The 27,265-nt window shown below is 32.8% G+C and overlaps 4 protein-coding genes, 1 long non-coding RNA gene and 2 other non-coding genes across 10 annotated transcripts; 1 reads left to right on the top strand and 6 right to left on the bottom strand.

Moving 5' to 3' along the window:
* Window positions 1-190: 190 nt before the first annotated feature.
* LOC110616615 (pentatricopeptide repeat-containing protein At2g41080) lies at window positions 191-2,656 on the bottom strand. The gene has a single exon (XM_021759045.2). The coding sequence runs from the start codon at window positions 2,252-2,254 to the stop codon at window positions 272-274; it is 1,983 nt and encodes a 660-aa protein (XP_021614737.1). The 5' UTR covers window positions 2,255-2,656; the 3' UTR covers window positions 191-271.
* LOC122723909 lies at window positions 2,476-2,594 on the bottom strand. The gene has a single exon (XR_006351106.1). It is a non-coding gene; the product is annotated as a U5 spliceosomal RNA (small nuclear RNA).
* Window positions 2,657-4,181: 1,525 nt separating the features above from the next.
* On the top strand, window positions 4,182-7,109 carry LOC110617317 (F-box/FBD/LRR-repeat protein At1g13570). Of its 4 annotated transcripts, XR_002488352.2 has the most exons (5): window positions 4,182-5,392; window positions 5,511-5,669; window positions 5,790-6,090; window positions 6,372-6,480; window positions 6,624-7,109. XR_002488352.2 is itself a non-coding variant. In XM_043957445.1 (4 exons), exons 1-3 carry the CDS (start codon window positions 4,580-4,582, stop codon window positions 6,081-6,083), a joined length of 1,266 nt encoding a protein of 421 aa, XP_043813380.1. In that variant the 5' UTR covers window positions 4,182-4,579; the 3' UTR covers window positions 6,084-6,090; window positions 6,372-7,109. The 4 variants fall into 4 exon arrangements, 3 of the variants coding, with proteins under 3 accessions (XP_043813380.1, XP_043813379.1, XP_021615729.1); XM_043957445.1 differs by having other exon boundaries at window positions 6,372-7,109; XM_021760037.2 differs by lacking the exon at window positions 6,372-6,480 and having other exon boundaries at window positions 4,184-5,392.
* LOC110617316 (protein NSP-INTERACTING KINASE 2) lies at window positions 6,856-10,855 on the bottom strand. Its single transcript, XM_021760036.2, has 11 exons — window positions 10,098-10,855; window positions 9,859-9,988; window positions 9,705-9,776; window positions 9,476-9,619; window positions 9,297-9,368; window positions 9,142-9,201; window positions 8,925-9,016; window positions 8,461-8,610; window positions 8,024-8,365; window positions 7,559-7,938; window positions 6,856-7,471 (listed from the first exon to the last, which is right to left on the bottom strand). Exons 1-11 carry the CDS (start codon window positions 10,195-10,197, stop codon window positions 7,151-7,153), a joined length of 1,863 nt encoding a protein of 620 aa, XP_021615728.1. The 5' UTR covers window positions 10,198-10,855; the 3' UTR covers window positions 6,856-7,150.
* Window positions 10,856-15,583: 4,728 nt separating this feature from the next.
* Window positions 15,584-17,465, bottom strand: LOC110617060. Its single transcript, XR_002488304.2, has 3 exons — window positions 16,720-17,465; window positions 16,537-16,631; window positions 15,584-15,850 (listed from the first exon to the last, which is right to left on the bottom strand). It is a non-coding gene; the product is annotated as an uncharacterized LOC110617060 (long non-coding RNA).
* A 462-nt stretch (window positions 17,466-17,927) lies between these two features.
* Window positions 17,928-17,999, bottom strand: TRNAH-GUG. Its single transcript has one exon. It is a non-coding gene; the product is annotated as a tRNA-His (tRNA).
* A 1,202-nt stretch (window positions 18,000-19,201) lies between these two features.
* Window positions 19,202-21,900, bottom strand: LOC110617423 (S-adenosylmethionine decarboxylase proenzyme). The gene is made up of 3 exons (XM_021760177.2): window positions 21,575-21,900; window positions 20,905-21,050; window positions 19,202-20,799 (listed from the first exon to the last, which is right to left on the bottom strand). The coding sequence occupies exon 3, from the start codon at window positions 20,519-20,521 to the stop codon at window positions 19,427-19,429; it is 1,095 nt and encodes a 364-aa protein (XP_021615869.1). The 5' UTR covers window positions 20,522-20,799; window positions 20,905-21,050; window positions 21,575-21,900; the 3' UTR covers window positions 19,202-19,426.
* Between the last annotated feature and the right edge of the window lie 5,365 nt (window positions 21,901-27,265).

The following is a 27,265-nucleotide window of genomic DNA, read 5'->3' as shown; positions in this document are numbered from 1 at the left end:
TGCATCAAAATGACTTGAGTTCCAATTTATGAGCTTGATATTCCCTTTACTTCTTCTCTTTAAAATATTTTCTTTAATTTTGTTATTTTAATTTAATTTAAGCAAATGTCGTTATATTATATAGCATAAAATTTATTATAGATATTAATTTAGTGAGTTTTGATATTATTGTTAACACAATTCCAACTATGAATAATTCCAGGGAAAAAATATAATATCATTTGAATAAGAAAACTAAATAACTGTTTCACCTGTAATAGCAGTTAAGCTTTTACCAGTAATCTCCGCAAGAACATAGACCATTTTTGAAATGGTGAAATCTACTAGTGTCTCGAACAATGATTTCTCTCTTTTTTATTTTAGAGATATATTTGATGGCTACATGACAGTCACCGCAGACACGCAAGTTCTTCATTATTCTTATTGGCAAACCTGGTGGAGTGTTCATTAGAGCAAAAGCAATAGCCAATTTTTCACTGTGATGCACCAAGCTGTATTCTTTCTCTTCGTTGTCCATATCATGCAAAACAGAGGCAGTATCAGGCACATAACCAAGCAGTTTCATCTCTTCCATCAACTCTTTCAAGTATAAATTAATTTCCCTTAATCTCGGATGGGATTTATCGCCCATGCAAAACTGATGAACCTGATTCTTTACTTCCAACCAACTTATGCCTGGTTCCTTTTTCACATTCCTATCTCTCATAGTTTTCCTCACTTCCGAAACAACCTGCCAACTCTTAGCATAAGCATGAATATTAGCGAGAAGCACATAAGAGGCTGAATCCTGAGGATCAATTCTAAGAACTTCTTTAGCAACTCTTATTGCCATGTCTGCATTCTTGTGAAGTTTACATGCAGATAACAAAGTCTTCCAAATGATAGCATCTGCTTTTACAGGCATTGATCTTATCATAGCCTCTGCCTCGTTCAAACACCCTGACCTACCAAGTAAGTCAACCACGCAAGTATAATGTTCTAGCCTTGGCTTCACTCCGTACTTTGATACCATCAACTCAAAAAATTCCATCCCTTCGTCCTTTAATCCACAGTGACTACATGCATAAAGTAAGCTCAAGAAAGTAACATCATTTGCCTCCAAATCTTGCTGCTCCATCTGCTGAAACAGATTGATTGCGTCCTTAACTCTTCCATGAAAACCATAAGCAGCAATCATGGAGCTCCACAAAACAACGTCAGCATCTTTGCATTCCAAGTAAACTTTAACAGAATCTTCCAAACATCCACACTTTGAATACATGCTAATTAACGAACTAGACACTGCAACAACAGAACTAGCACCAGCTTTGATCAGTTCAGCATGAATTTGCTGACCTTGACCAAGAGTTGCCAATTCTGAACATGAACTAATTACACTCACAAAAGTTATTTTGTCTGGTCTAAAACCTGCAATTCTCATCATATTGTACTGATCCATAACTTCCTCTGAGAAGCCATTTTGAGCCTTCCCTGCAATAAGTGTGTTCCAAGCCACAATATTACGACTTGGCATAGAACCAATAATTTTCTCCCCATCTCCTATACTTCCACATTTCATATACATGTGAGCCAAGGAGCTCCCAACAACCAAATTGAGTTCAAACCCACATTTCATCACATAAGCATGAAGCTGCCTTCCTGCATAGAGAGCTCTCAAACCAGCGCAACCCCTAAGAAGACTGCTAAGGGTGAACTCATCTGGGGAAAATCCCAACTCATACATTTCACTGAACAAATCTAAAGCGTCTTCATTTAGCTCAAACTGGGTCATGGCAGCGACCATAGCATTCCAGGTAGCAACATTTCTCTCAGGCATTTCGTCAAACACTTTACGCGCACCCTCCAAATCTCCACACTTCACATACCCATTAATCAAAATGTTACAAGACATGATGTTTCTCCTAGGCAAAGAGTTGAACAACGAAAGAGCTGTTTGTAGTTGTCCAATCTTGGAGTACATATTTAGAAGGTGATTTCCCACGAACTTGTCTCTGAAATACCCGGAAGTAATTACCAATGAATGGAGCTGTTTTCCCACAAGCAATGACTTCTGGGAAATGGATGACTGGAGAAGGCAAGAGAAGAAATGTGGATTTTTCCATATCTCAGATTTGTAGCTCTCAAGAGCGTCTTTTAGTAGTCCTTTAGAACAGAGGTTTCTGAATTCTTCTAGGGATAAAGAAGACGCAGCTTCTACCGTGCTTGTAGAGATAAAACACCGGGTGCACATGCATAGCTGACTCCATACACTCATAGCCGTAACTAAACACTATACCCCTGAGGTTTGCAGCTCGTATTTATATCACAGTAATCACCATTGAGGGGCAAGAAACGAAGCTTATACAATACAGGTCTATATCTTCCATTAATTACCATTTCTTCCGAACCATTTACCCAGATAAACAAGCCTGTTTCAACGCATCCTTAATTTTAAAGTAAGCCTATGAATCTTTCTTCTAAACTTAAATTTGGTGGACCTCATCAAAAGGATAAGAGCCCTCAAAAAATTGGCGTATGCCGCTATCTGCAGCGAGCACACGGTATTCTTTAGTAAAAGGCGAAAGAATAGTTCGCTATGTGCCCACTGCGCGGCTGCGTTATTCTTTCACCTGTTTGCTTAACATTTTAAGAGGCGCTTGTTGACTCCCCAATTCTTGCTGCATTCGATGTGGGATTCTAGAGACATGCAGTATTAAGCAGCCTGTTGCGTGCCTTAAAACAACCGACTGTAAATTATTATTTTTTTTAAAGAGGTAATGCAGTATTTTGCCATCTATGTTGTGCATTTGTTTGGCAGTCATTGTCTGTTAAGTTCTTGACCTTGTGCTTGGTATGAGACGTTCGCTTTTCTTGATCCATTAAAGGAGCTTCCAAACTCGAATTGTGAACTTAATTTAGTGTAGCTGCATATTGTTGAATTTGGGAGTCCCTCTGTTATCCTTGTAGAGAAAACTCTATCAACTTTCTAATACACCTAAATATTCTTACATTCCTTGTTTAAAATTAAAATTAAAATTTTTACAATAATTCAATTTAACTCAATTTTTTTTCTTCAATTTTTTTTTTAAAAATTGATTTTTTTAATTTATAAAATTTTTATTTTAAAAAAAAATCATATAGAATTTTGTAAGAAATTTATTTAAATTATTTTCTTACATATATTAGACTGTGATTAAGGAAAGTGGGGAAGTATCATATGTTCTTGGCTGAGTTCCCCTTCACTTACAAGAATTTCCCATTTAGGTCAATTATAATCAGTAATATTATTTTGTGGGGATTGCTTAATGAAAAAATAATTTCAAAATATTTGCTTTTCTTTATCTTTGCACTTTATCCTTAAATAAATTAACTTACTTTTTAAATCTTACTCTTGTGTAACATAAAAATTCATTTCACTTGAATTAAATTAATACGTAATTATATTTATATATATATATAATTTAACAAATACAATAATTAGCAAATTAAATGAACTGAGTTTTTATGTTAAATAAAAATTGAAGGAATTTTATGTTATAAACGGAAATGTATGTATTTTTCTAATGTATTATTTGCATAAGTTACCATGGTTTTATAAGTCTATTTTTTAATTAATGCATAAATTCATTAGAAGAACTTCCAAATCTGAGCTTATCAAAGTGCTCCTAGGTGTTGTGTGGTGGTTTTCTTCTTCGTATCTTGGTTTTTATGCAGACAAGAAACTCCCTCATTATCTTTGTTCTTCATCGTGGAAGCTGGGGTGGAACCACGCTGCGTGCTGTCACTGAATCAAGGTTGTTACGGGAGGGTGACCAGTTAAAGATGTTAGCCCCAGATTTCTTGTGAGCCTTGGGCTTTTCTGCATGGACTTAACTTTGTAGTTGTTGTTTTAGCCTTGCACCTTTTATTTCGTTTAATGCCATTCTTACCTTTGACAAAAAGTGCTCCTAAGTCCTAAGGTTTCTCAGGCTTCGATTGTGTGGTAACGCATCAAATAGCAGTGCTTGAGCTGCTTTTGTCTTGCGATGTCAGGTTTGTTGCCTCGGCTCGAACTCAATCTACCTAAGGTTTCCATTTGTGTGGGCCTTGGCCTTTTGTTTTGGCCAGGATGTTGCTTAGGTAGAATTGTCTTCACTAACTAGCCCATAAAATTAATAAATCTATCTTTGGCACGATAAATAAATTTGAAAAAAAATCAAGGTAAATATTTTTACAAGGGGAAACGGCAAGACGTTTTAGATTTTGCTCGACTTCATTCCTCACTCCAAAAGAAAAAGAGACGAAACTTAAACAGCACTGTCCACCGAAAGAGCAAACCAACACCACGCCCAAGTCCTGCGATTTACACTTATTGTTTCTCCGATCTTTCTCTTCATCGAGGTATAGTTCCTTTAACTTTTACTCTATCAGAGAATTTATTCGAACTTTTATCTTCAATATTCAAGAAATTTATTTTTTTTTCCAAATTTGGTTCTTCCCTTGATCAAACTGTGAAATTTCATATTTGGGCGTTTATGTTTGGTTGCCGAGAAAGAGGAAATTTTAAACGAAGAAAAGTTGGGTTTAAAGCCGACGAAGAGAGAATAAAGAGAGAGTATTAATGGGTGATGTTGAAACTCAAGATTTGATTAGTGATCTGCCTCAAAGCATAATAGAAAGCATTCTCACCCGATTGCCCATAAGAGATGCTGTGAGAACGAGCGTCCTGTCCACCAAATGGAGGTACCGATGGGCTTCCGTTACTCATCTTGTTTTCGATGACAAATGTGTCCCAATGTATTATGATAAAGGGCTTCTTGAGATCAATCTCATCAAATTTATCACAAGAGCACTCTTTCTTCACCAAGGACCTATTCACAAGTTCCAGCTTTCTACTTCGTATTTGCAGAGTTGCCCAGATATTGATCAGTGGATACTTTTCCTTTCTCGGACTGATATCAAAGAATTGGTTCTTGAATTAGGAGAAGGAGAGTGGTTCAGGGTGCCTTCATGTCTTTTCAATTGCAAGAAACTAACCCGTTTGGAGTTAACCCGTTGCGAATTTGATCCTCCTCTTGGTTTTAAAGGATTCTTGTGCTTGAAGAGCCTCAATCTTTATCAAGTTTTGGTTGCGCCTGAGGCTATTGAGAATTTGATTTCTGGTTGTCCTCTTCTTGAGAGTCTTTCATTGTCATATTTTGATAGTTTAGTTCTAAACATCCGAGCTCCAAATCTAAAGTACTTGTGCTTGGAGGGTGAGTTCAAGGATATTTGTCTTGAAAATACCCCACTTTTAGTTGCCATGTCAGTTGCTATGTATATCACTGACGACATTGCTGAACATTTCGAGCAAAGTTCAAGTTGCAATTTTATCAAGTTTCTTGGTGGCGTTCCTCGTCTTGAGAGGCTTATTGGGCATATCTACTTCACAAAGGTAACAGCATGTTTTTCTTGTTCCAAGTTTTTAGGAGGGATCTTAGTTATATATGGGTGATTATATATCTCATTTAAACCTTTTCTTTTAAGCTAAGTTTATTCTTTGTGGTTACAAGTATTTGAGTATAGGTGATTATCCTAGAAGACTTCCAATTACTTATAGCTACCTGAAAATAATCGAATTATATCAAGTTAGCTTTGAAGATATGAAAGAGATACTTGTTGTTCTCCGTTTGATCACAAACTCTCCTAATCTGAAGGAACTTCAAATTTCGGTCAGTCATCTTGGACTTGTTTTGTGATTTGGTGAAGCAATTAGGTTTCTTGTAGATCGTATTGTATTTACCTCATTAGAAATTGAGACAAATCCTTTCTCATCCTTGATTGCCATGTAGGGCTCCTCAAACACTTTGGCTGCTATGGAAGCACCTGATTTGGATTTTTGGATCGAAGAGTGTCCCAAAGATTGCACTTTTGAAAAACTTCAAATTGTAAAGATGACAGATATGTCTGGTGTGCCACATGAGATGGAATTTATCAAATTTTTGCTTGCAAATTCACCTGTGCTCGAGATGATGAGTATTACACCTTGTGTATATGTTATGGATGGAAGATTGAGTATGCTGATTGAGTTATTGAGGTTTCGTCGAGCATCTGCCCAAGCTGAAATTCTATTCATCCGAGATTAACAATTGTGTATGTCATGAAAAGTTTCTCCTGCTCAGTTGATTTCCTTCTATTCTTTGTGTGCATTTGTTTGGATCTGATAAAGATAATTGTATAATGAGAAGAACATCAATAGTACTTACAAGATTGATTATGGACACAAAACAATGAGATCTTCTGCCATACCTTGTCATGGATGCATTGCGAAGTCTTTGAAATTTCAAAAGGACAAAACTAATCATTTTTTTTATATACTAACCATGTCTTCGTTTTTTTCAACTCTTACTTATTGTATTCCTTTTCAATTTCAGTAAATGCTTAACGAATGTTGCATGCGTCCTGCAACGTTAAAATCCTTCCAAGTACATTGTTTAGTTACTGCAATATTACTGCATGTTGAACAAGGATCTGCTTGGCGTGGTAGTCTGCATTATTCTCCTTCACACTAGAATTCAAATTTTCTATTGAATTTCGTGATTTCAATTTCAATTGTCATATCAATCTATGCTATACAGCTTTGGTAGTCCACATCTTAAAGTTTGTCTCTTTCTATGACATTTCAGGTTAAGTGGACAGGATCAAGACACCAATTTAGTAACCATCTGTAATTTCTAGGGTGATGAATGACTCCCCTGTTGGGAAACAATATTATAACCCATCCTTATCTCTGTGAAAGTATCTATTCTATGAAATTATATGCCCATTACATAACCTTGATGAGTTTCAGGAGGACAAATATCTGACTTCTTATAGTAATATACAAGATTTCTCCTCAAAAAGTGAGATACTATGGAGTTTAAGCAGAAGAAACAGAAATTTTTATTGAAGGACAGTTATTACAAGCAAACCCAGCTGATAATCTCCCAAGAGAAGAAAAATCTTCACTCACAGGAACAGTATGACATGTATCACTCAACTATATGTCATTTTCAAATCCGATATGTACAGTAAGAAAATTTGAACAAAGCTTTAGAGTTTCAATATCTTTTGCTAATGTACAAGAAGTTTGTTTTAACGGGAATGTTATCTTAGATTCTTTTCATTTAAAACTGTGTAAAATGCTTTCCCAGCCCTTTTTTTGAGAATGTTATCACCTGGGTCCAGAGAGCTCCATCGCTTGGACGAGCAAGGAAGAGTCATCAGTAAGATCAGAATAGCGCTCCGAAGATGAGAAGTCATTGGCTCTTGATCTGGTTGATTCAGCTTTCTGAGATGCTTCCCATTTCTCAGCAAGTCCATCCCCTTCTAACATCCGAACTACCTCCGACATTTTAGGTCTGTGACTTGGAAGGTATTGGGTGCATAGCAGGGCAACTCGAACCATTTCTTCAAGCTCGATTCTATCATAGTTGCTTTTCAGATCCTTGTCAACTAACAACTCAAGCTTGTTTTCCTGATGAATCTTCTTCACCTGCAATTTGCATCATGAATTCAGGCATGGAATGGTAATATAATTTTGTGAACTAGAAAAACATCAAGCTTTTGCCATTTACCCTACCCAGTCAAGTATGGCTCCTTTGCGGTTGGCTGACTTGCCAAATTCCACAGCTCTTAAGCCAGATATTAATTCAAGTAAGAGGATCCCAAACCCGAAAACATCTGTTTTCTCAGATGATTGACCTGTTGAGAGATACTCTGGAGCTATGTGTCCCATGGTGCCTCTCACAGTTGTGGTCACATGAGAGTCCCGGTGATCCAATAGCTTTGCCAACCCAAAATCTCCTACAACAGCTTCACAGTAGTCATCAAGCAATATATTTGCAGCCTTAACATCCCTGTGAATTATCTTGGGATCGCACTGCTCGTGCAAGTATAATAAACCTCTCGCAGCTCCAATGGCAATTCTTTTCCTTGTGCCCCAGTCCAACACTGGCTTGGCTGCAAGAGAAATAGTAGGAGAATTTTTCACCTTAAAGGAGAGATATATAGCAGAATAATGAAGCTATGTTGATGGAAACCTTACCCTTGAGACGAGTGGCAACACTTCCATGGGACATGTAAGGGTAAATCAACAGCCGTTCAGTTGCTGTCATGCAAAATCCGTAGAGACGGAGGAGATTTCGATGAACTGCTAGGCTGATCATCTCTAGTTCCCTTTGAAATTGGATCTCACCAGCAATTGCATTGCCATCTTTGAGCCTTTTAACAGCTACAACTGTTCCATCTTGGAGATACCCTTTGTAAACATTTCCAAAACCACCTTCTCCTACCAGGTTCTTCCTGCTGAAGTTGTTTGTAGCTACCTGAAGTTCTTTGAATTGAAACCTTTTCAGGTTTCCAAGGTTTAGCTGTTCCTGACGCTGTTCTGAAGTATTGAAAACAGAACGTTACTCATAACTAACAACTAGTTAGATGCTGCTAGTGCTTTGTTTGTTAAAGTCAAGATTATGCCTTACTAACCATTAACATCAAAGAATATTTGCTGGTGTTTTCTTCGTCTCCACCATAGCAGAAAACCAAGTCCAAGAATCAACAGGCAGACGCAGCCCAGGCTTGAACCAAAGGCCAAGGCAATTTTGTGTCCCTGTCCACTTGCAGAAGGTTGAGAGTCTTGAGGCCAAGGAAAACATGTGAGTATTAAACCAAAAAATAAAATTTAAAAAAAAAAAAAAGCAGAATAATATAGACTAGTAATATTTGAAATTTGAAATTGCCAAAGAAAAGCTTTTTTTCTTTTTATCTCAAAAACATAAACAGGATAAAAACAATCATGAACTTGAATACAATGTCAAAGTCAGAATAAGTATAGCTAAAAAAGAAAGTATAACTTAAACAAAGGGAACCAAAAAAAAGAAAAAGATTTTGGAGCTGAAAAAATTTGAACTTCCAAGCAGATGAGCTTTCAAGGTGGGAAATGTAATTACTTTGAGAATTGTTCAAGAACAAAGATTGTGGAGTTGGTATGGATCCAGGACAGTCTTTTGCAGTTCCACATATCAGAGGATTTCCTACAATACTGCGTTAATCCACACACCAGTAAGTAAACAAATAAATGGACAAAAGATTATATAGTAATTCAACTTCATGTTTTGATCTGGAAGGAGAGGCAGAGGAAAAGGAAAATTTTCAGAATGGACTTACTTGGATGTTTTAGCATGAAAATTAGGTACAGGAGCTCTCAGATTGTTATAAGACAAGTCCCTAGAACATTAAACGTAATCCACTTAGATCTCAATTAACTTTTATCAGCAGAAATTAACAAATCATACTGAAGGGTAAAGTTTGAAGAGAATTACAGAAACGAAAGCTGGGCCATGTTGGCCAAAGAGGTAGGAATTTGTCCGTATAGACTGTTATTGTTTAGCCTCCTGATTCCAGAAAAAAAATTCAAATAAACTACCTCATTAAAATAGGGGAAGGAGGAAGAACAGAGGCCAAATATGGTAATGCTGTATCGTAAACTCTTTACACTTACAAATATTGAAGGTTTTTTAGATTGGATAGAGTACTGGGAATTTCACCATTGAAAAAGTTATTAGAAAGATCAAGTGTTTTGAGTTTTGAAAGCCTCCCAAGCTCAGAGGGCAAAGGTCCTGTAATGTTGTTATTCTGCAGAAGCCTGCAAAACACCATTTTTTTCTGATTAAATAAGCTGAACAGAATCGTAAAACCTGGCTTCCGTTGAAGATTAAATATATACTCACACGAGCTGGAGATTTGTCAAGTTTCCTATGCTTGGTGAAAGAGTTCCTGATAAACTTTGGCTTGGAGCTCCTCTGCAACAAAACAATTGTAAAATGAGATTTTATCAACATGGGATATTTTATGTTGGGTCGCATATGTATTTTAGCTTCTTACAGGCCAGTAACCAGACCATCAGGAGAACAAGTAATCATAGTCCAGCTGCATGGATCCACAGCAGTTGCATCCCAGTTAAGGACATTATGAGGATCATTCAATGAACCCTTAATGTTCATCAAAGCCACCACTGTAAAAGAAGAAATTTTTTGAAAAATTTGTATAAATCACCTCTTTGTTAAAAACTTCAAAGATAGAAGACATCCATTGTCCCAGAATGTAAGCCAAAACTCCATTACCTTCATAGTTAACACCTTTTGGCGATAATAATCCGCAAACAGATGTCCATAAGCAAGACAAGACCACACAAAAAAGGCCATTCCTTTCCCTTGCTTCCATTGAATCCAATGAACAAATCAAATACCCAATTGCCAAAAACAGCTGCAGATTACAAACTCTGAAAAAAGCTAGCAAAGGGTAGATAGGAATTGGGAATGATCTGAAAGTTTTGAAAATTTCAACCAGTTTTGTGTTGTTTTGTCATGTGCAAGTTTCACATAAAACCTAATCTCATTCTCTCCAGCAACTGCACTCACTCACTCATAGCTTGTGTCAGAACCCAAGAGCCAAGAAAAACAGAAGGTTTGGCTCTATAAAGGTAAGTAACATGGCTGCCACTGCTTCAGCTAAGTAAGAGAAAAAAGAATATATGAGAAAAAGAATATATAAAAGAAAGCTATGTGACCACCCTAACCAAATCTTGATAATATAAAAATAATTAAGAAAAAGAAAAATTCCTTCAATCATGCATTTGTTTAGAGAAAAAGATTGCAGGGGAATTCCCCTATTATATTCCCTGGTTATATAAAAATGTGAAAAGCAAGTGCTGCATTAACTGTTAACCAATGTAAAATATTATAATTAAGAAGATTTAATCAAAATCTCTATCTGGGTCAAACAGTTTGTTGCTGTCACTTATACAGAGAAAGAGAGAGGACATGTGTTTGGGATTTGCTAAGCTTCTACTGTGAACTCTAGGAATCCAACATTCCCTGAGGTTGGCCATTTTTTAGCATTTTTGTTTAAGCTCTAAATTCTAAAATTCCTTTCTTCTCCATCTTTGTTATGAGTAAAAGGTGAGAATCTCGAGGCACTGAGCTTGGAGATTGGTGATGCAATTGCTTCTCGTGAGATCTTTGTTATGTGAATTATTTCAAATTTGCTTTTTCTCTTTCTTTTTCTTTTTATATTTTTTCTTTATCGTTAACTGATTTGCTTTACTGATTCTATTATACTCACACTGTCTCCATAGTCAACAAAATATCCCCATAAACTATATATCCAAAAGCAGCCAACTTTAAAAAGCAAAAGCTGCCCACCTGCCCTCTCTCTCTCTATACATACATACATGTGTCTCTACAAATTACTCTGTGGGTCCTATCGAACCCTGATGTGTATGTCTTCATTTGTTACGGTCTGATAAAGAACAGATGGCTATCGTCTTGCAAGAAAACAGTACTTATAAGCATGCAGGTTGAGTAGGTGTGAGGTCCTTAGCCAGATAAAGCCGAGACTTAAAGATCCGGTACCGGTCACCCGAGGAGCAATGACCCGTGACATCAAATACCCATTAACCCAGTCATTGGGTGAAGAGTGAGTTACATAGGCACGTCATCATTAGAACCTAATAACGAATGGTCAACTGGTCAAATCTGATGAGCAAATACTGAATCATATTAATAAATATGCTTGTTGAGTATGTGTTGGGGTCCCTTGCCTTGTAGGTGTTGGGATCCTTACCTTGTAGTATGTACAGATGAATGTGCAATGCAGGCCTCACATTGCCACCGTTGACAAATTTCTTGAATGCCATATGTGATGATCATCAATTGGAAGCAAAACATCTGCATCAGATGTTATGATCAGACAAAAGTATTTACCAAGACAGGGTTAGCATTTGAAACAGACAATAACTTCAAGTGCAATTCAGGACTTGAAAGAGACATTAGCTTCAAATACAAATGAAATGGGATTTTGGGTCTTGATGTAAATACACTTTTGTTCCCATGTCATGGCTAGCAAGTCTTGGTATTGGTGTAGAACTAGATAGAGACATTAGCTTCAAGTGTCTCTCTCAAGTGGGAAATTAAGTCTTGTTGTAGGTAGCTCCTAACTTCATCTTCATCTCCCAAGTTGACTTTAGGGTTTATATAAATGGTACCTAAAGAATGTGCTTTCTTTTCTATTTTCAGAATAATGTTTATATCGAAAATAATTACATATTTATGGAATTTTATATTTACATGCACTTTCAATCATAATATTAAATAAAAAAATAAAAAATTTAACATAGTTTAATTATAAAATCTATATCGCACTCATAGATTTAGATTAGTAGCGGGTGCATATGAGTAAATCTGTGAAATCTCATGTTATACTTCCCCAATCCCAATCCCCCGTTCTACTCCCTCAATCCCCGATCCCTAATCCCCAATCCCCTATTTCAAAAACAAAAAAAAATTATAAAATTTATGTCTACAGGTAAAACAAAAATAAAATTTTATTATAATAAAAAGAGAGTAATACAATCTCTCCGCTCATAAAAATATACTTTTAAGATAGTATCACGATTCTACTCATAAAAAATATACTCAAAATTTAAATAACATAATTAACTGTTTATACCCATTTAAATAACTACATTTTATTACATGTTAAATTCTTATAGGTTTGTCATTTGGTGAAACAAATCGCCATTTTGCAGTATAATTTTTCCATTTAAAGGAATTATTTTGTGCAAGTATGGAGAAGCTGAAGTTTAGATTTTTTTATCAAGAAATCAATCGGTTGATAAACCATCCAAGAAATTCAAACAAACTGTGAAGAAATCATCAATAGTCAAAATGATTATTTTCTCAATATGGGATAAGTATTAATCAACTAACAGAGAATTAACGAATCCAAACAAACCCAAATGTTCATTTCATTTGGTGTTTGATTGAGATAAAAACCCCACAAATATCAATCAGCCTAGCCTTTTTCTTTTCTCTTTTCTAAAAGAAAGAAAGCTGTTAGTTTCATGTACCATCTTTAAAATGCATGAAAATTTCTTCCAACCACTAAAATCAAAGTTAAGCAATTAGGGGAGCATTTAAGATGAAGAAATTTGGGTCCCAAATTCATCCACTTATAAAACACACCACTAATCTCTCTTGTGATTGAGACATCTCATATAATTATTGGAGCAGCGTAGGGCCATTTGCCAGTGGATATGCTCGTGGATTAACTTTGCCAGTAAAGTAAAACTCAAGGCCAATGGACTTTGGGTACCATATGTCTCCTCCATCAACCACCCACAGCCAATCAGCAACCCATTTGGTGGATTCTTTTCTTTCTCTTAGGAATTCAGACAAAGATACGATGTCTTTTCAAATCAACTCATCAGTTCTTTATTTGGCTCCATTAACATCGATTCTTTTAGCTTCCATGATCTTGATCTAACACAGCTAATTACCATTTGAGAAGCAGGAGCTTGTTGGAGTCAAAAGAGAGTCAAAGCAAGTGGGGTTGTAAAGAGAAGTTGACTAATGATAGTAATGAAGAAGCTATGCACCATGGAGATGCCCTCATCAAATGAGTAGGAAATAATTGTTTCTTTTTTGAAGCAATTGGTTTGTTTGAATGGGAAGGAGAAGGTAGAGGAGATGAAGAATAAGGCACTATTGTTTTGAAGAATTTGTACCAATTTCACATGATAATGGCAGTGTCATTTGTCCCTTAGAAACTAAAACAAGACATTATAAAGCCTCCAAACTAGTTGGCATTCACTAACCCCACCGTGCATCCTCTTCACCTCACAATTTCTTCCACCACCCATTATGTTTTTGTATCTAATGTAAGAGAAGCCAATCATTATATCAACCTACTCGTATATGTATGTATGATTCTATCTTCTCTTGTATAACATCTTACCATTTGTCGGATGAAATTAAATTATTAAAATAATTTAAATTAATCATTTTGAATTGATTAATAAATAGATTTAAAAATTTTTTAATTCAATTTATCTTAACTTGTATCGATTAATTCTAATTATTAAAAAATTATAAATTTTACTAATTAATTTTTCAAGTCTATCATATATTATAGGTGTATTAATTTTATCTACATATGGGATTATACACTATATAACAAATATTACATCTTCATTCAAGGGATTTGTGAAAATATATGTTGTTTTGTGTAGTTCATAAAGCAATTAATTTTTTATTTTGCAAAATTTAGTAATACTTGGAAAGCTTCATCTTTGGATGCATAATGTTCATACTAAGTAATTGAAAATTGATATTTTTCATAAAGACAAGAGACAAAGAAATAAAATGAATAAATAAAAATTTTTATTTAATCTAAAAGAAAAGAAAGATATTCCCTCTATAATTTTAAATCTTAAAGCCATGCATGACAGACAAGTGCAATCCACTCTATTAAAAAAATCTAGATAAATCTCTAACTTTTTATCAAATTCTAATAAGCCCATATTGATTTAGCCTTTTTATTAAATTAAATGCTAAATTTTGCATTTAAGTACAAATCTTATGTATAAAATTAAAATTTTTAAGAAATTAAACTCAAAATCTCTCGAATTTATTTTTATTACAAAATTAAATCTGTAAATTAAAAAAATGAAAAATGAAAAAAATACCATAACTACCATGTTGTAATAGTGACTGTACAAATGGCGTCATCAAGAGAAGTGGAGTTGATAGTTTAGTAAGGATAGCTACTCCTTTTTACAAGGGCCAGCCATGTATGGAACAAATTCTATAACAAAAGCTTAGGATACCACGCACGTAACCCCATGCTTTTTCTTTCCTTTAATAGATCATACATGAGCTTTTACATTCTCTCTGATCTCCTTCTACCTCCCCATTCAAAGACTATAAGCAGACAACACTCACATGCACCCCTCTTCTTTTTCCTTCTCTCTTATTGCTTACAAATGGAAAATTATAGTTAATTCTATTTAAATTAGTAAAATCAAGATTAAAAGTACATGAATCCGGCGAATTATAGCCATACATGTAGTGCCAAGATGGTGTGAAAGTAGCCAGTTTTGGGGGACATGGGTCCTAGTAATTACATTCTTTTTTGATGGAATAATTTTCATTTTGATACTTGAAGAGACCCAACAGAACTTATTACACTATTTTAGTCTAAAAAGATTTTGGTTTCTTTACCCATTAGTCACTTAGTTTGCATCTTTATTTGCTGGAAGTCACTTGGGTTTAATCACTTGCTAAAGAAGAATATCTAACAGTAATTTAAGCTTTTTACCTGTCTTAAGCATCTTTAGGTTAGGGGTGTCTTGTACAAGGATTAGCCTCACAAAATCAATACTATCACATTTCAAATATGTCTTGTTAGAATTCTTCTACTTCAATTATGTGATTTAACATGTTAAAGAAAACGAATCTAAGAAAAATAAAGTGAGCACCCATTAAAGCAAAAGAAAAAAAAATTAGTATAAAATAAAAATTAACCTACTAAAGATTTTTTAAAATCACCGATAAAAAAAATTTATAAAGTGGATAAAATTTTAAATTTGAGTCTTTTATTTTATCTATTTTGAAATATTTATAAGAGATGTATTTACCTACTCGATTTTTTTATGTCATTCAAATAAAAAAATTCTTTGAAATCCAAAGTTAAATCACTGCTTCGCAAAGGGAATAGGCTATCCTTTGCATATATCATGCGGAAAATAAGAGAGAATATTAAAAACATGTTAAACGCAGAAGGATAATCCAATAGTAATATTAAATATATAGACAAATTTCTATAATCAACAAAGCCAAATAAATAATGACTATTTTATCTTGAAATTAACACATAATGGAAATCTTTCTTGGGCCCTGTTCTGCAGCTTCTTGCCCCAACTACGTTTTGGGAGCCACGAGACTTATGCACCCAAGCTCCCCACTGCGGCAAACTTGCACCTAGTTTCAGTCTCAGGCTGTTTTTTCACTCTTCAAAGGTGATCCTTGATGATGTTCTAAAATGAAAATACTGAAAGATTTTATTTTGTTCTTTGGGGCCACTGATATATATACTCTATAGAAATGTGTGTGAACTGAATAATATAAAACAATATGAACTAAATAATAAATTACTCTTAATATAAACAAAAGGGAGAATGCCTAATTTCTCCTTTTCATACTTTCGGCTTCCTGACTTCTAAGAAAAGTTGGATGCAATTGATATTAGCCAATGTTTGTTTAAATAACAATTTTATAAAAAAAAAAAAATGAAGGGTTTGTGATAGCCCAAGCAAGCCCCCTGCCATCTGGAAGTACTTTAGAAGGAACATTCGGCAGAAAATGCTACTTGTTTTTGTGCAAAGTTCTTTGAACCTACATCCATAGGCTTCATGAATCATTCTCACCCATTTCACATGACATGAAAAATGTGAAAATTTGGTAAGAGGATTTTATTGTTTCAGAAATTGGCAAAAGATATCATTTTCAGTGGGCCACATAAAATTTTTAGGACCCAAAACATTTTTCTCTAGTTCTGTTCTAAAGCATAACCTAAATATAAGTAATAAAACTAGTAGGGACTTGAGCTATCTTGGGGTTTAAGTACATCTCATCCATCAATATCAGTAATCACCAGCTGTTGCCTACTTGTTAATGGGTTGATGTTAACAATTACCCCTACAATGGAAATGGGACACAATACCTTGGATTATATCTGAATTCTTGAAAAATCAATCACGCTTGATGCTTAAAAGGCTCTTAGATTAGGTTTACATCATGCAACAAATCGCACTTTACCTGCAGTATGTATAAGAAAATCAATAAAAGAAAAAAGTACCGCAGCTACACTTTTTTTCAAATACTTCAGATGCAACTTGTGCATAACCTGCCTTCAGCTTTTCCTATTCATCCTGGTTCATTTCCCCTTTGGTAGGCTTGGTCAAAAACTAGAACACAGCATGTAGGCCTCTCAGTAGCTCCAGCAGTGGCTAGGTCCTGATAGAAACGATACATGGAATACTAGTAATTACAGAATAATGGGTAACTAATCAATGACAAACAAGAATACAAGCAAGCATTCGCCATACTAATCTTTAAATAGTGAGAATCAAGCTTCAAATTCACTTATTTTGATGGAACATACATGAGTGATGACATTCATTTGGTGAAAACATTACCTGCTACTATGCTAACCTTTACCATGACAATTAAAGAGATTATGGGAAATTAAAGATAAACCCTTTGTGGGCGCGGCGAATGGTCTTTACCTCCTCCTTGAATCCTCTCCTCAAGCATTGAAAACGCATAAAAGAATCAACCCAATAGAAATTGAAATTCTCAACTCGGTAAAATTATTAATTACAAGAATTTGTCGAAAATGCAGAAAATTTCAAGAACCCAACTTCGTAAAAGACTAGTACATAGTACATATCTTTAGGAACAAGCTTGAGAATTAGCTTGTAAAGACTTTTGCCAACCAAAGGGTTAGCAATGGTAGACAGGACCATTCTTATCTTTTTCTCTTTGATGTTCGACTTCTCTGCTTCGCCACGCTATCACTTGCTATCTCCCTCCTCCCTCTGTGTGTCCTACCAAAAGCTCGACACCCTAACTTTCAGGCCTTGTTTAGATGGATTGTTTAATAGATAATCATGTTTGGGAACACTGTGACGTGTATTGTATTGTTTTTTTTTGTTAAATTTCATGGTTGTAAAATTATAAAAACTTATAGATTTTTTAACTATCAAATTAATGTTTTGTATTGTTATGAAAATTTTATTTTTTCAATTTGCCCTTACAACAATTATTTACTTTAACAAATTAAATCAATTTTTATAACCTAATAATCACTGTAATTAATATATTTTTTTATGAATGTTATGTTATTATTAAAGATTTAATAATATTTATTAAACATAATTTTTAAGAAAAAAATTGGACAACTCTTTATAAAATAGAATAAATATAAAATATATATTAAATTATTAAAAGTGAGAAATTAGTGATAAACTGAATATGAAAATGAATAGGGGTATTTAGGTAATTTAATTATTATTTATAATAATACCTCATAATCGAAAAAAGAATTAATTATGTGGCTGCTGGGATTCGAGCCCAGGTCTCTACGGCCACAACGTAGAATTCTAACCACTAAACTACAGCCACGAACGAATACTTAGTAAGATAATAAAATACTTACAAAGACAAATAAACATAAACAATTGTGAATAAAGTAATAACCATCCTCAATTGTTCAATTGTTTGTAGGCCTCTGGCCCTTTTCTGGTTATGAATATTTAATTTTTTTTTTTTTCTGCCATTGATTATACATAAAAATAGTGTTTTTTTTTTTTAATAGAATCATCTCAGGTACAATTAATAACCAAAAAATTAATTATTTATATGCGCATGTACTTTGCTAAGCCCTTCAAAATTAAAAAGAGAAAAAATATTATTGAATACATTAAGATGAAGACATAATATTATGAAGTTTGGAATGAAGGATGTTATAAAAATTTAATTTAATTATTTTCTTTTTTAATAATTTTTTTTATTTGAAATAAAAAAATTTAACACTTTTATTTTAAATAAAGGGATAATATGTATACATTTTGAATAATTATTTACCTCAATAAATTTATTTTTATATTTTTAATGATGGATTTTTCAAAGTACTATTGAAATTATGATTTTAAATGTAAAGTAATGGCTATTATGGGTAATAAGTTTTGGGATGGCGGTTACGCTTTATCCCATTATATACTGGCCCTTTAATTTACTGTAGTAATATCAATCATAAAATAATGATAATGAGCGTCATGAATAATTAAAATTCTTTTATAATTTTCTTTTTTTGCTTTTCATTTTTATTTTTATTAACTTCTACACTTTTAAATTTTAAAGGCTATATTTTTAAAAAGAAATTTATATTTTTTCTTTTCTAAATTTCAATTTTTTTTACATATTTTTCATATTTTTCTTTTTAAAAAAATTATAAATTAAAATATTAATTTTAAATTAAAATTATATTTTAAACTATTAATTTATCCAATTTATAAAAATTATATTAATTCTTCTTATTTTAAACTATACAATATTTAATTTTAAGTTAAATAGTATATATTATATATATTATTCTAAATTAAATTTAATTAATATTATTTCATTTATAAATTTGTGTAGCACCAAATCTACCGTTGCGATACAAGTCTATTTTCGTTATGTACAAACTCAGTCACAACTGCAATTTAAAACCATGATCAGAATATTAAGAAATGAAAATGTGTTGAGAAGAATACTCGGCAAATATATCATGGCAAAGTAAGAATCAACAAACAGTCGCCACAAGAAGAAAATGTAACACCAACTAATCAATAACCACGAACATATATTTAGAATAAATCCACCAAACAAGTCTGACTCAACATTCAGAATACTAGAGCTCTCACATTTCAGACACGAGAGCCACACAGGTAATGCCATATAAAATCCAAGATAACAGACATCACTACTTAAGATTGCTGTCATCAGGCATAGCCTGAGAGCAGTTATTTTATTTAAAACATAGACGCAAACCACAAAGAAATAGAATATTAAAACGAATCCTCTTCTTCCTCATCTTCCTCTTCTTTCTCTTTCCAGCAGCATTTCAGAGTTGACCTAGGAGAACCAGAGTCCACAGTCCCAACAAACTTCTGGTAAACAATGGAACCACCCATTCCAAGCTCTTCAAGGCTCCTCTCTCCACGACAGTATCCCTTAACATCCAGTGAACAAGTCCTCACTAGTTTTTCACCTGTGACACTGGCATGTACGGCAAGTGAAAACTGGCTCGGCTGGAAACAAACCAACACCCTATCAACCAACTGGTTCAGGCTCACTTCTTCAGGATCATATCCTACTGCTTCAAAGCTAGCATAGCTGAAACCATCTTCTGGTGTAACATGGATTGTAGAAATAGCTGCTCCTTCAATAGCATTCATTGAATAACCACACGGATCAAAATCAAAATCACATATCTTGGAGTCTGGAAGAATCTTTCTTATACCAGAATCAATAGTCATGCTAGATGCAGAAGCCGATTGAGTTTTGTAAAAAACAGAAGCCTTTTCTTGGTCCAAACCAGTCATGCACATCTCTATAGTGTAAACATGATCACAAGAGATTGCAGAATCTGCTGCTGATACAGAGTAAATATGCCATTTCTGTGGGCTTTCAAACCCACCCATTATATAAGCCTTGCTCCCTGAACCAAGCTTCCCAAAATAACTATCCAAGACAGTAACTTCTTCAGTGAAACTGCGGTGAGGATATGACTGAGCTCCAGGGAAATTGAAGCTCCCACGAGTGTACCTCACAGATTTCACATTAAGAGAAAGGGAATCAGCCAGCCTCAAGATAGGTGGGATTGCAAGAAGCAGCTTTGTTGTCCCACAGGTTTTGATGATGATCTTATAAGGGTATACAAAGAGGCTAGACTCAGAAAGGACATAAGAGTCGACGTGATCATTTGACAGTGAATCAACAATAGTGCACTCCGCTGCTCCAAGAATCTCATCCAACTGAGCCTTGGACAGAGATCGAAGCCCTTTTCCTTCAGGATCAACAAAAATGCCAAGCTCAAAAAATGTTATTTCCAGCCTCTTCTCGTAACCTTCAAAACCAATTGCAGAGACAGCCATGGTCATATTGACCAACAGAAATAGTTACAGTGAGGAAGTGTTTGCAAGATGCAAAATAGACCACAGTCGAATGCAATGACAGTTGCAAGGAAAATGCGTTTCAAAGATCACAGATGAAGATGTCACAGTTGCCAGGAAATCGCAGTCGCAGAGAGAGAGAAGAGAGGGGAAGAGATCGGTTGAATAAGCAGCTAAAAACTAACTACAGCAATTATAAATTTTATTTAACTACTTTATTTGAGCAGGCAGTCTAGCTGAGGATATCAGGATGGTTTGCGAGCGCACTGCAAAAGGGGAAAAATGCATTAGTAGTCAGAATTACTTGATCTTCTGAAGAAATTCCACCATGAAAACCATCAAAATTACAGTTTAAAAGAAGGGACACTTACGTTGGAGTAAGCAGCAGATCGGAACTTCTTGATGCCTCCGTTGGGTCGAACGTCTTCAATGCTGTAACCAAGGGGAGCTTCGTAGAATAAGGATTTACTACTAGACTTCTTCTTCCCACCTTTAGACTCCATTAGATCATCCAGTCCTGTAAAAGCAAAAATCAGTTAATAAGAAACCTAATCAAAATTCAGAAGATCAATGTAGAAGAAATAAAAACTGCAAACTGCCATAAAAAAAAAAACAACAAACTAGCTCGATCACATATCCAAGTAGCAAAAAATAAATAAAATATATTCACAGGCACCACGATTCACGAAGCCATTATACTCAACAAGATGCAAAAACAAAAACAAGTATTGGTAAAAGAAAATAATATTTGAATTGCATAGAAAACGCATTTTACGCAAACAAATAGCAATCCAACTCCAGAAGAGCAAGCAAAAGCAAATCCAATAACGAAACCAATATTACAGGCCTTATAATTCCTAATCAAAATTACAAATTTTATACATAATTCCAGAACAAAGGCACAGATATTGTCTCACGAAAAAAAAACAATAAATATCAAACATTAAAAGAAATGCAAATAAAATAAGTTCTTGGAGATCAAACATACAGAAATTAGAAAAAAAAAAAACAATAATAATAACAATAAAGAAACGCACTCACCAAATACCAAGAGAAACGTGAGGTTTTGATTAAGGAATGATGAGAAAGAGAAAAGAAACCCCAGAAATTGATCGATAAATGATGAGGTTGCGTTGCGTGCTTCTCCTTTTTGGCTTTACGAAATTGCTCTTGTGAGTTGTGATGGTGGCGGCCAATCTACATGAAAGTGGAGGTATAAATAGATAGGTATAGAAAATTTATGCCACTGTTCCTTCTTGCAAACTACATTTTTGCCCCTCCGTTGCTTCTTCGAATTCTCCGCACTTCATGGTTGATTTGACTAACATGCCCTCGCTGTGGCTGGGAGCGTTGGATGAACTTATTCCGATATTTTCAAAAAAAAGAAAAAAAATTTATTCTGATCCAGGGTCCTTTGGTGCGAAAATTGTTTTTTTTTTTTTTTAAGGGTTGGTGAGAAAATCATTTTAATCATTTTAAGCCAATATTTTAATGTATAAAAATTAAGAAAAAGAAAAATAATTTTTTTGTGATTTAAAAAAATACTTTTTTATTTTATAATTTTATTTAATTATCTTAAAATTATTTTTTTACATTATAATAATATATAAATTGATTATTATAATTTTATTTATTTTTAAAATAATTTTTTATTAATTATTATTATATTTTTAATATTTAATAAAATTTAATATAGTTAATATGATAATAATTAAAAAATTAATAAATAAATAAAATAAACAAAACTATAAAAACGGATGAAGCATTTAGTAGATATATATATATATATATTTAAAATAGTTAATTTGATTGATTAAATAGATATATCTGCTTAAATTTAAATTGGTCAAAACATAAATTTCCATTTAAATTTAAATTGATTAAAGCATTCTTGAAATATATAAATTCTATTTAATTAAATTTTATTGTAATTTAAAATAAAATTTTATAAAAAAATAAATAATAAACCATAATTTTTTCAAAAAAAGTATTTTAACTACAAAATTTTAATTACAAGGTTAGTTTAGAGATAATATATTTATCATAATACATATATATTAGTCACTAATAATTTTTAGCGACATAATTCTTTAATAATATTATAAATAATTAACTTAATAAAAAAATCTATATTAATGAATAAAACATATAAAAAAATTTTATTTAAATTCTATTAAAAATATAATCTAGATTAATTTTTATAAATATATTACAAATTGTTTATTTGAGTTATATACTAAAATATAAAATTTTAACTCACATGAAAATTTTCAAATTACAATGTTTACATATGTGAAATAAAATTGTTGTTAGAATGTAATATGTAAATATATAATTAATTAAAATATAATTTTTCATATAACTTAAATATTGATTGTCTTAGTAATAAAATATAATTTTACATTCATAACTCTTAGCTTTTTTTATTATTTTTTTTAAATAATAAAAATATATAATTTATCTAATATTTTTCAAAAAAGTAATTTTCTCGTCTCAATTTTTTTAGTCAAATTACTCATGAATAAATTATCAAATAACTTAACGTTTATAAATTGTGTAATATATATCATATGCATGAATAATGAAAATTAATTTTTTAGAAAATTTAAATTCATAAAAGAGATAAAAATAAATAAAAATAATTTTATGCTCCTTACATGTTCGACGAAAATCATCACTGGGAGAAGCAAAAGGATAATTGGGACAATTCAAGTGCTGGCCTAGAGGGAATTTCACGGTGGAGGTTTTTTCAATGAAAGAAAGGAGGAAAAAATGAAGATTAAGATTTGATTCTATGCCGGAAAAGGCCATTGCGTAGATCTTGTGTTGGCACTTTGTTGTTGATAAGACACCGAAAGAGGATAGGCCAGTTGCAGCTACGCGACATTAAAAAAAAAAAAGCAAAATCATGTGTTTTGATTTTTTTCTTATTTTAGTTGCTATAATTTAATTTATATTAAATAATATTTTATAATATTATATTATTAATAAACATTGATAATTTTTAAATATTATAAAAAATATTAATGCAGAAAATCATTATAAATAATATTTTAATATAAATTAAATAAAATATTTTAAGTAAAAAATAAATAAAATCATATGATATTTTTATTTAAAAAATATTAATTAATTATTATATTTTATATATCATGTGATTATTTTTTGATGACATTTAATTAAAAATATTAATATTTATTAGCCCCACCATATTATATGAGATGTTATTTTAATATAAATTAAAGTATAAATTTAAAGTAAAAATAAATAAAATCACATAATATTTTTTATAAAAAAATTGCATAAATTTATTATATTATATTTTAATTTATTAATACTAAAATTACCTTTAAAAATATAAATTTTAAATTCAAATTTCAATATGACCATTTGTTAAAAAAAAACCTCAATTTACTGGAATTTGATCAAAACCTAACAAAACCCTAAGCAATTTATTGGAGAGTTCTGCAATTCTCCCATCATCACATACTATTTGGCAAGCCAATTCATGAATGTCTGGGAGCTTGGATTTCTCGCTACAGAGATCCTTTAGAGAGAATGGTTTTTTTGGTTTTCGCTTTTAGTTGGAACATAATCACTCGTTAATTATTATTTTGTCATTTTTCTAAATAAGAAGAGATCTTGTTTCTTTTAAGTACCGAAAATGAGTTTTTTTTCATATTTCAGTGATTATTTTTATGTTTTTTCTGTTCTTCTTTCTTTCTCTCCCACTATAGTTGTTTTAGAAATAGTGTTTTTTGTTTTGTTTTTGTTTTCGTCCGGAAGCTAGTTGATCATCAACTTTCACTTTAATGTCTAGAAACTAGTCAGTCATCAATTGTCACTTGACATCATTTTTCTCATGTATTATCCGAGTAAAGAGAGACTTATTTAAGAATGAGTTCTCTTCTACCTCCTCGTGATTTTTTTTTATGTTTTTTATTTTTTTTCTATTCTTCTTTCATTTTAAGTTGAAATGGCATATTAATAAACATTTGTGATGGATTCATATTTTATACTGTATTTTCTTTTTATATTTAGTTTATGAATTGAGATTTTTATGTGCGTAAATTGTTTTTTCTCCAAGATTATCCATGTTTTATTATTTGCTTTATTATTTAGGTTCGATGTTAGTCTAGCATTAATCGCTTATACAGCTGAATCTCATAAATGCAAATATCTTGTTAAATAATTCATTTCCATCCCCTTTATCGTTATATTCTCGATATAGAGTATTCTTAATCTCGATACTGTTATATTTTACATAAATAATTTATGTTTGCAATGGCACCAGATTAACTAGATGGTGTTGGGAGTCTTAATTTTTGCTTTTAATCTAGTCTTTTCATGATTTTATTAAATTTACATGTGCCCCTTATAACTTTCACGGACCAGTGAATTGAGTTATAGTCTTCATGGTTATTATTGATGAAGTTTCTGAATTCTGATCGATATTATTTTAACACAAAATTTTAAATTGATTGGAGAAAATTTAAATTTCAAATTTGAAGATATGTATAATATTTTATAAAAAATTTTATGAAAATAATGTCATAAAAACAATACATTATTTTAAAAAAATATTAAAATATTACCCAGATCAGCACAGCTCTTGGGTGGCGGTGATCTAGAAAAAAACAATATTTATGATTCTGGAAGCTTACGCTATCAGGTCGGATCCGAGTCAGCGCTTGCTTTTAGTGTTGGGCTTGACTGTTCCTTGATTCTTTTGGCCCTGAAGGCTTCTTTGTAATTAATATGTAGGCTCTTGAACCTTCCTTATCTCAATGAAACTTTATTATTTGTTATTTGTAGGGTTATCATAATTGAGGACTTTATTCTTCCACTGATGTGTTGCTTTCCAACTCTACCAAACCTTATCCTACTGGTAGGTTAACGACAATTCTTGCGTAAATATAATTTTTTATTAATCAATAAGTATTAAATACATACATTCTATTTTTTATGTGATTTTATTAATTTTATATATACACTGCCTAATTTTTAAATAAAAAATCAGTTAATATTTTAATTTCTTTATAATTAATATTTATAAATTTTTAAATATAAACATAATACGCACTCAATTTTAAAAATTAAAAAATTATATTTTATAAAACTTTAAAATTTACTCATAAATTTTTATATAATTCAGTATTTAAATAATTATATCGAATTCTACATAATTATGAAAAGATATAATTCAGTGTTTAAATAATTATGTTGAATTCCACGTTATTATGAAAAGGGATAATGTGCCCTTTATACGAACTGTAGACACTCTTTCTCTTGAATTAATTTTTGGAGTAAGTTAAATTTGGTTAAATTTAATATTGTATCAGAGGTTCCATTTGATATTCAACCTCTTATAAATATATTATGCACCAATAAAATTTTGAGCGTAAATGGGTATATTGAATTCAGATTTGATGACTGATGGATTTCTCCACCTTGAACTGGAGTCCGGCCCATGTTAAAAGCCCATCGTGTGGGGGCTCCCAGGCTTCCCCAATAAACTTGGTCTAGCCCGTCTTCCTCCAGACCGGACTCCTATTAAGATCTCCTGTCAAGCCGGCCCAGCTTTAAGCGGCCCAGAGATCAGATCTCCCTTGAGCTCTGGCTTTAATCTCGTCGTCCGGCCTAGCCCGGAAGGGAAAGAGCAGTCAGCCCTTTCACTTGGAAGGACCCATCACATGCGTTTCAGAAGGAATCGATGGCAGTAACGCATGGGTCAGGAATCTGATATCCTCGTACGCCCGTATCAGCGTGGCAGGGACACGTGTTCCAATGGCAGCAATATTGTTACATGTCACTAGCAGATAAAATGAAACAGATAAAAAGGAAAAATACTCTCCTCTTGAGTCTAAGTTTTTTTTAAGTTTAAAAATTATTGTAAAACCCTATTTTTTGGATCTCAAATTATCAAGATCGATTGTGCGGAAAGTGGAAAGGAGTAATGTGCCCTTATATAAATTATAAGGGCTCCTCGCTCTTGAACTATTTTTAAATTGAATTAGTTATGATTTAAATTTAGCAGGTATCATAACTTTTCCTTAAACTTCTTATAAATATGTACTTTCACATCGATACTCCTCCGTTTGATATGATCTGGAGCAGATAACACCTTCCTTCAAGCCCTCCAAGCGCGGGATTTTAGGAGCTCATTTGATTACGAAGAATTTCAAATCTTCCCTTTTTGGTGCTAATCAATGTAATAAAGAGAATGAGGTGGACGGTGGACGATGGACAGATGGAGACAGACAGTGCATCTATGGGCCAGGTATCTCTAGTGGGCTGGATGAAGATGAGGCCACTCGTACTTGGGATGATGGAAAGAAAAGGCTCAGAAATTCTAAAAACTCAGTTGGAGGTGGTTTTTCCTCACAGCATAAGGATGCTATTAACAACACACCTGCAAATTCGATTTTGTCAGGAAAAAATGGAACGACTCTTCCCAGTAGTAGGGAGAGCCAAAGACAATGATTCTCCTTAGTTGGAATTGTACGGGTAATTTCAATGATATTGTTGCTTCAGATGAGAAAGAGTGTGGTGTTCCGCAATCTAATTATTTGATTGACGGTTTTTGTGAAGCATTAGAAGATTGTAACCTGAACCAGGTACCAACAGTTGGACCTCTTTTTACTTGGGACAATGGGCGATAGGATCAGAGAAAGGCTTGATCGTTTGGTTTCAATAGACGAGTGGGCTCAATTGTTTAGTACTGCTGTTTGT

Source organism: Manihot esculenta, chromosome 6 (assembly GCF_001659605.2).
Source record: "Manihot esculenta cultivar AM560-2 chromosome 6, M.esculenta_v8, whole genome shotgun sequence".
Lineage (NCBI taxonomy): Eukaryota > Viridiplantae > Streptophyta > Magnoliopsida > Malpighiales > Euphorbiaceae > Manihot > Manihot esculenta.
Note: the sequence above shows the minus strand (reverse complement) of the source record. Positions and strands in the feature narration are given on the sequence as shown.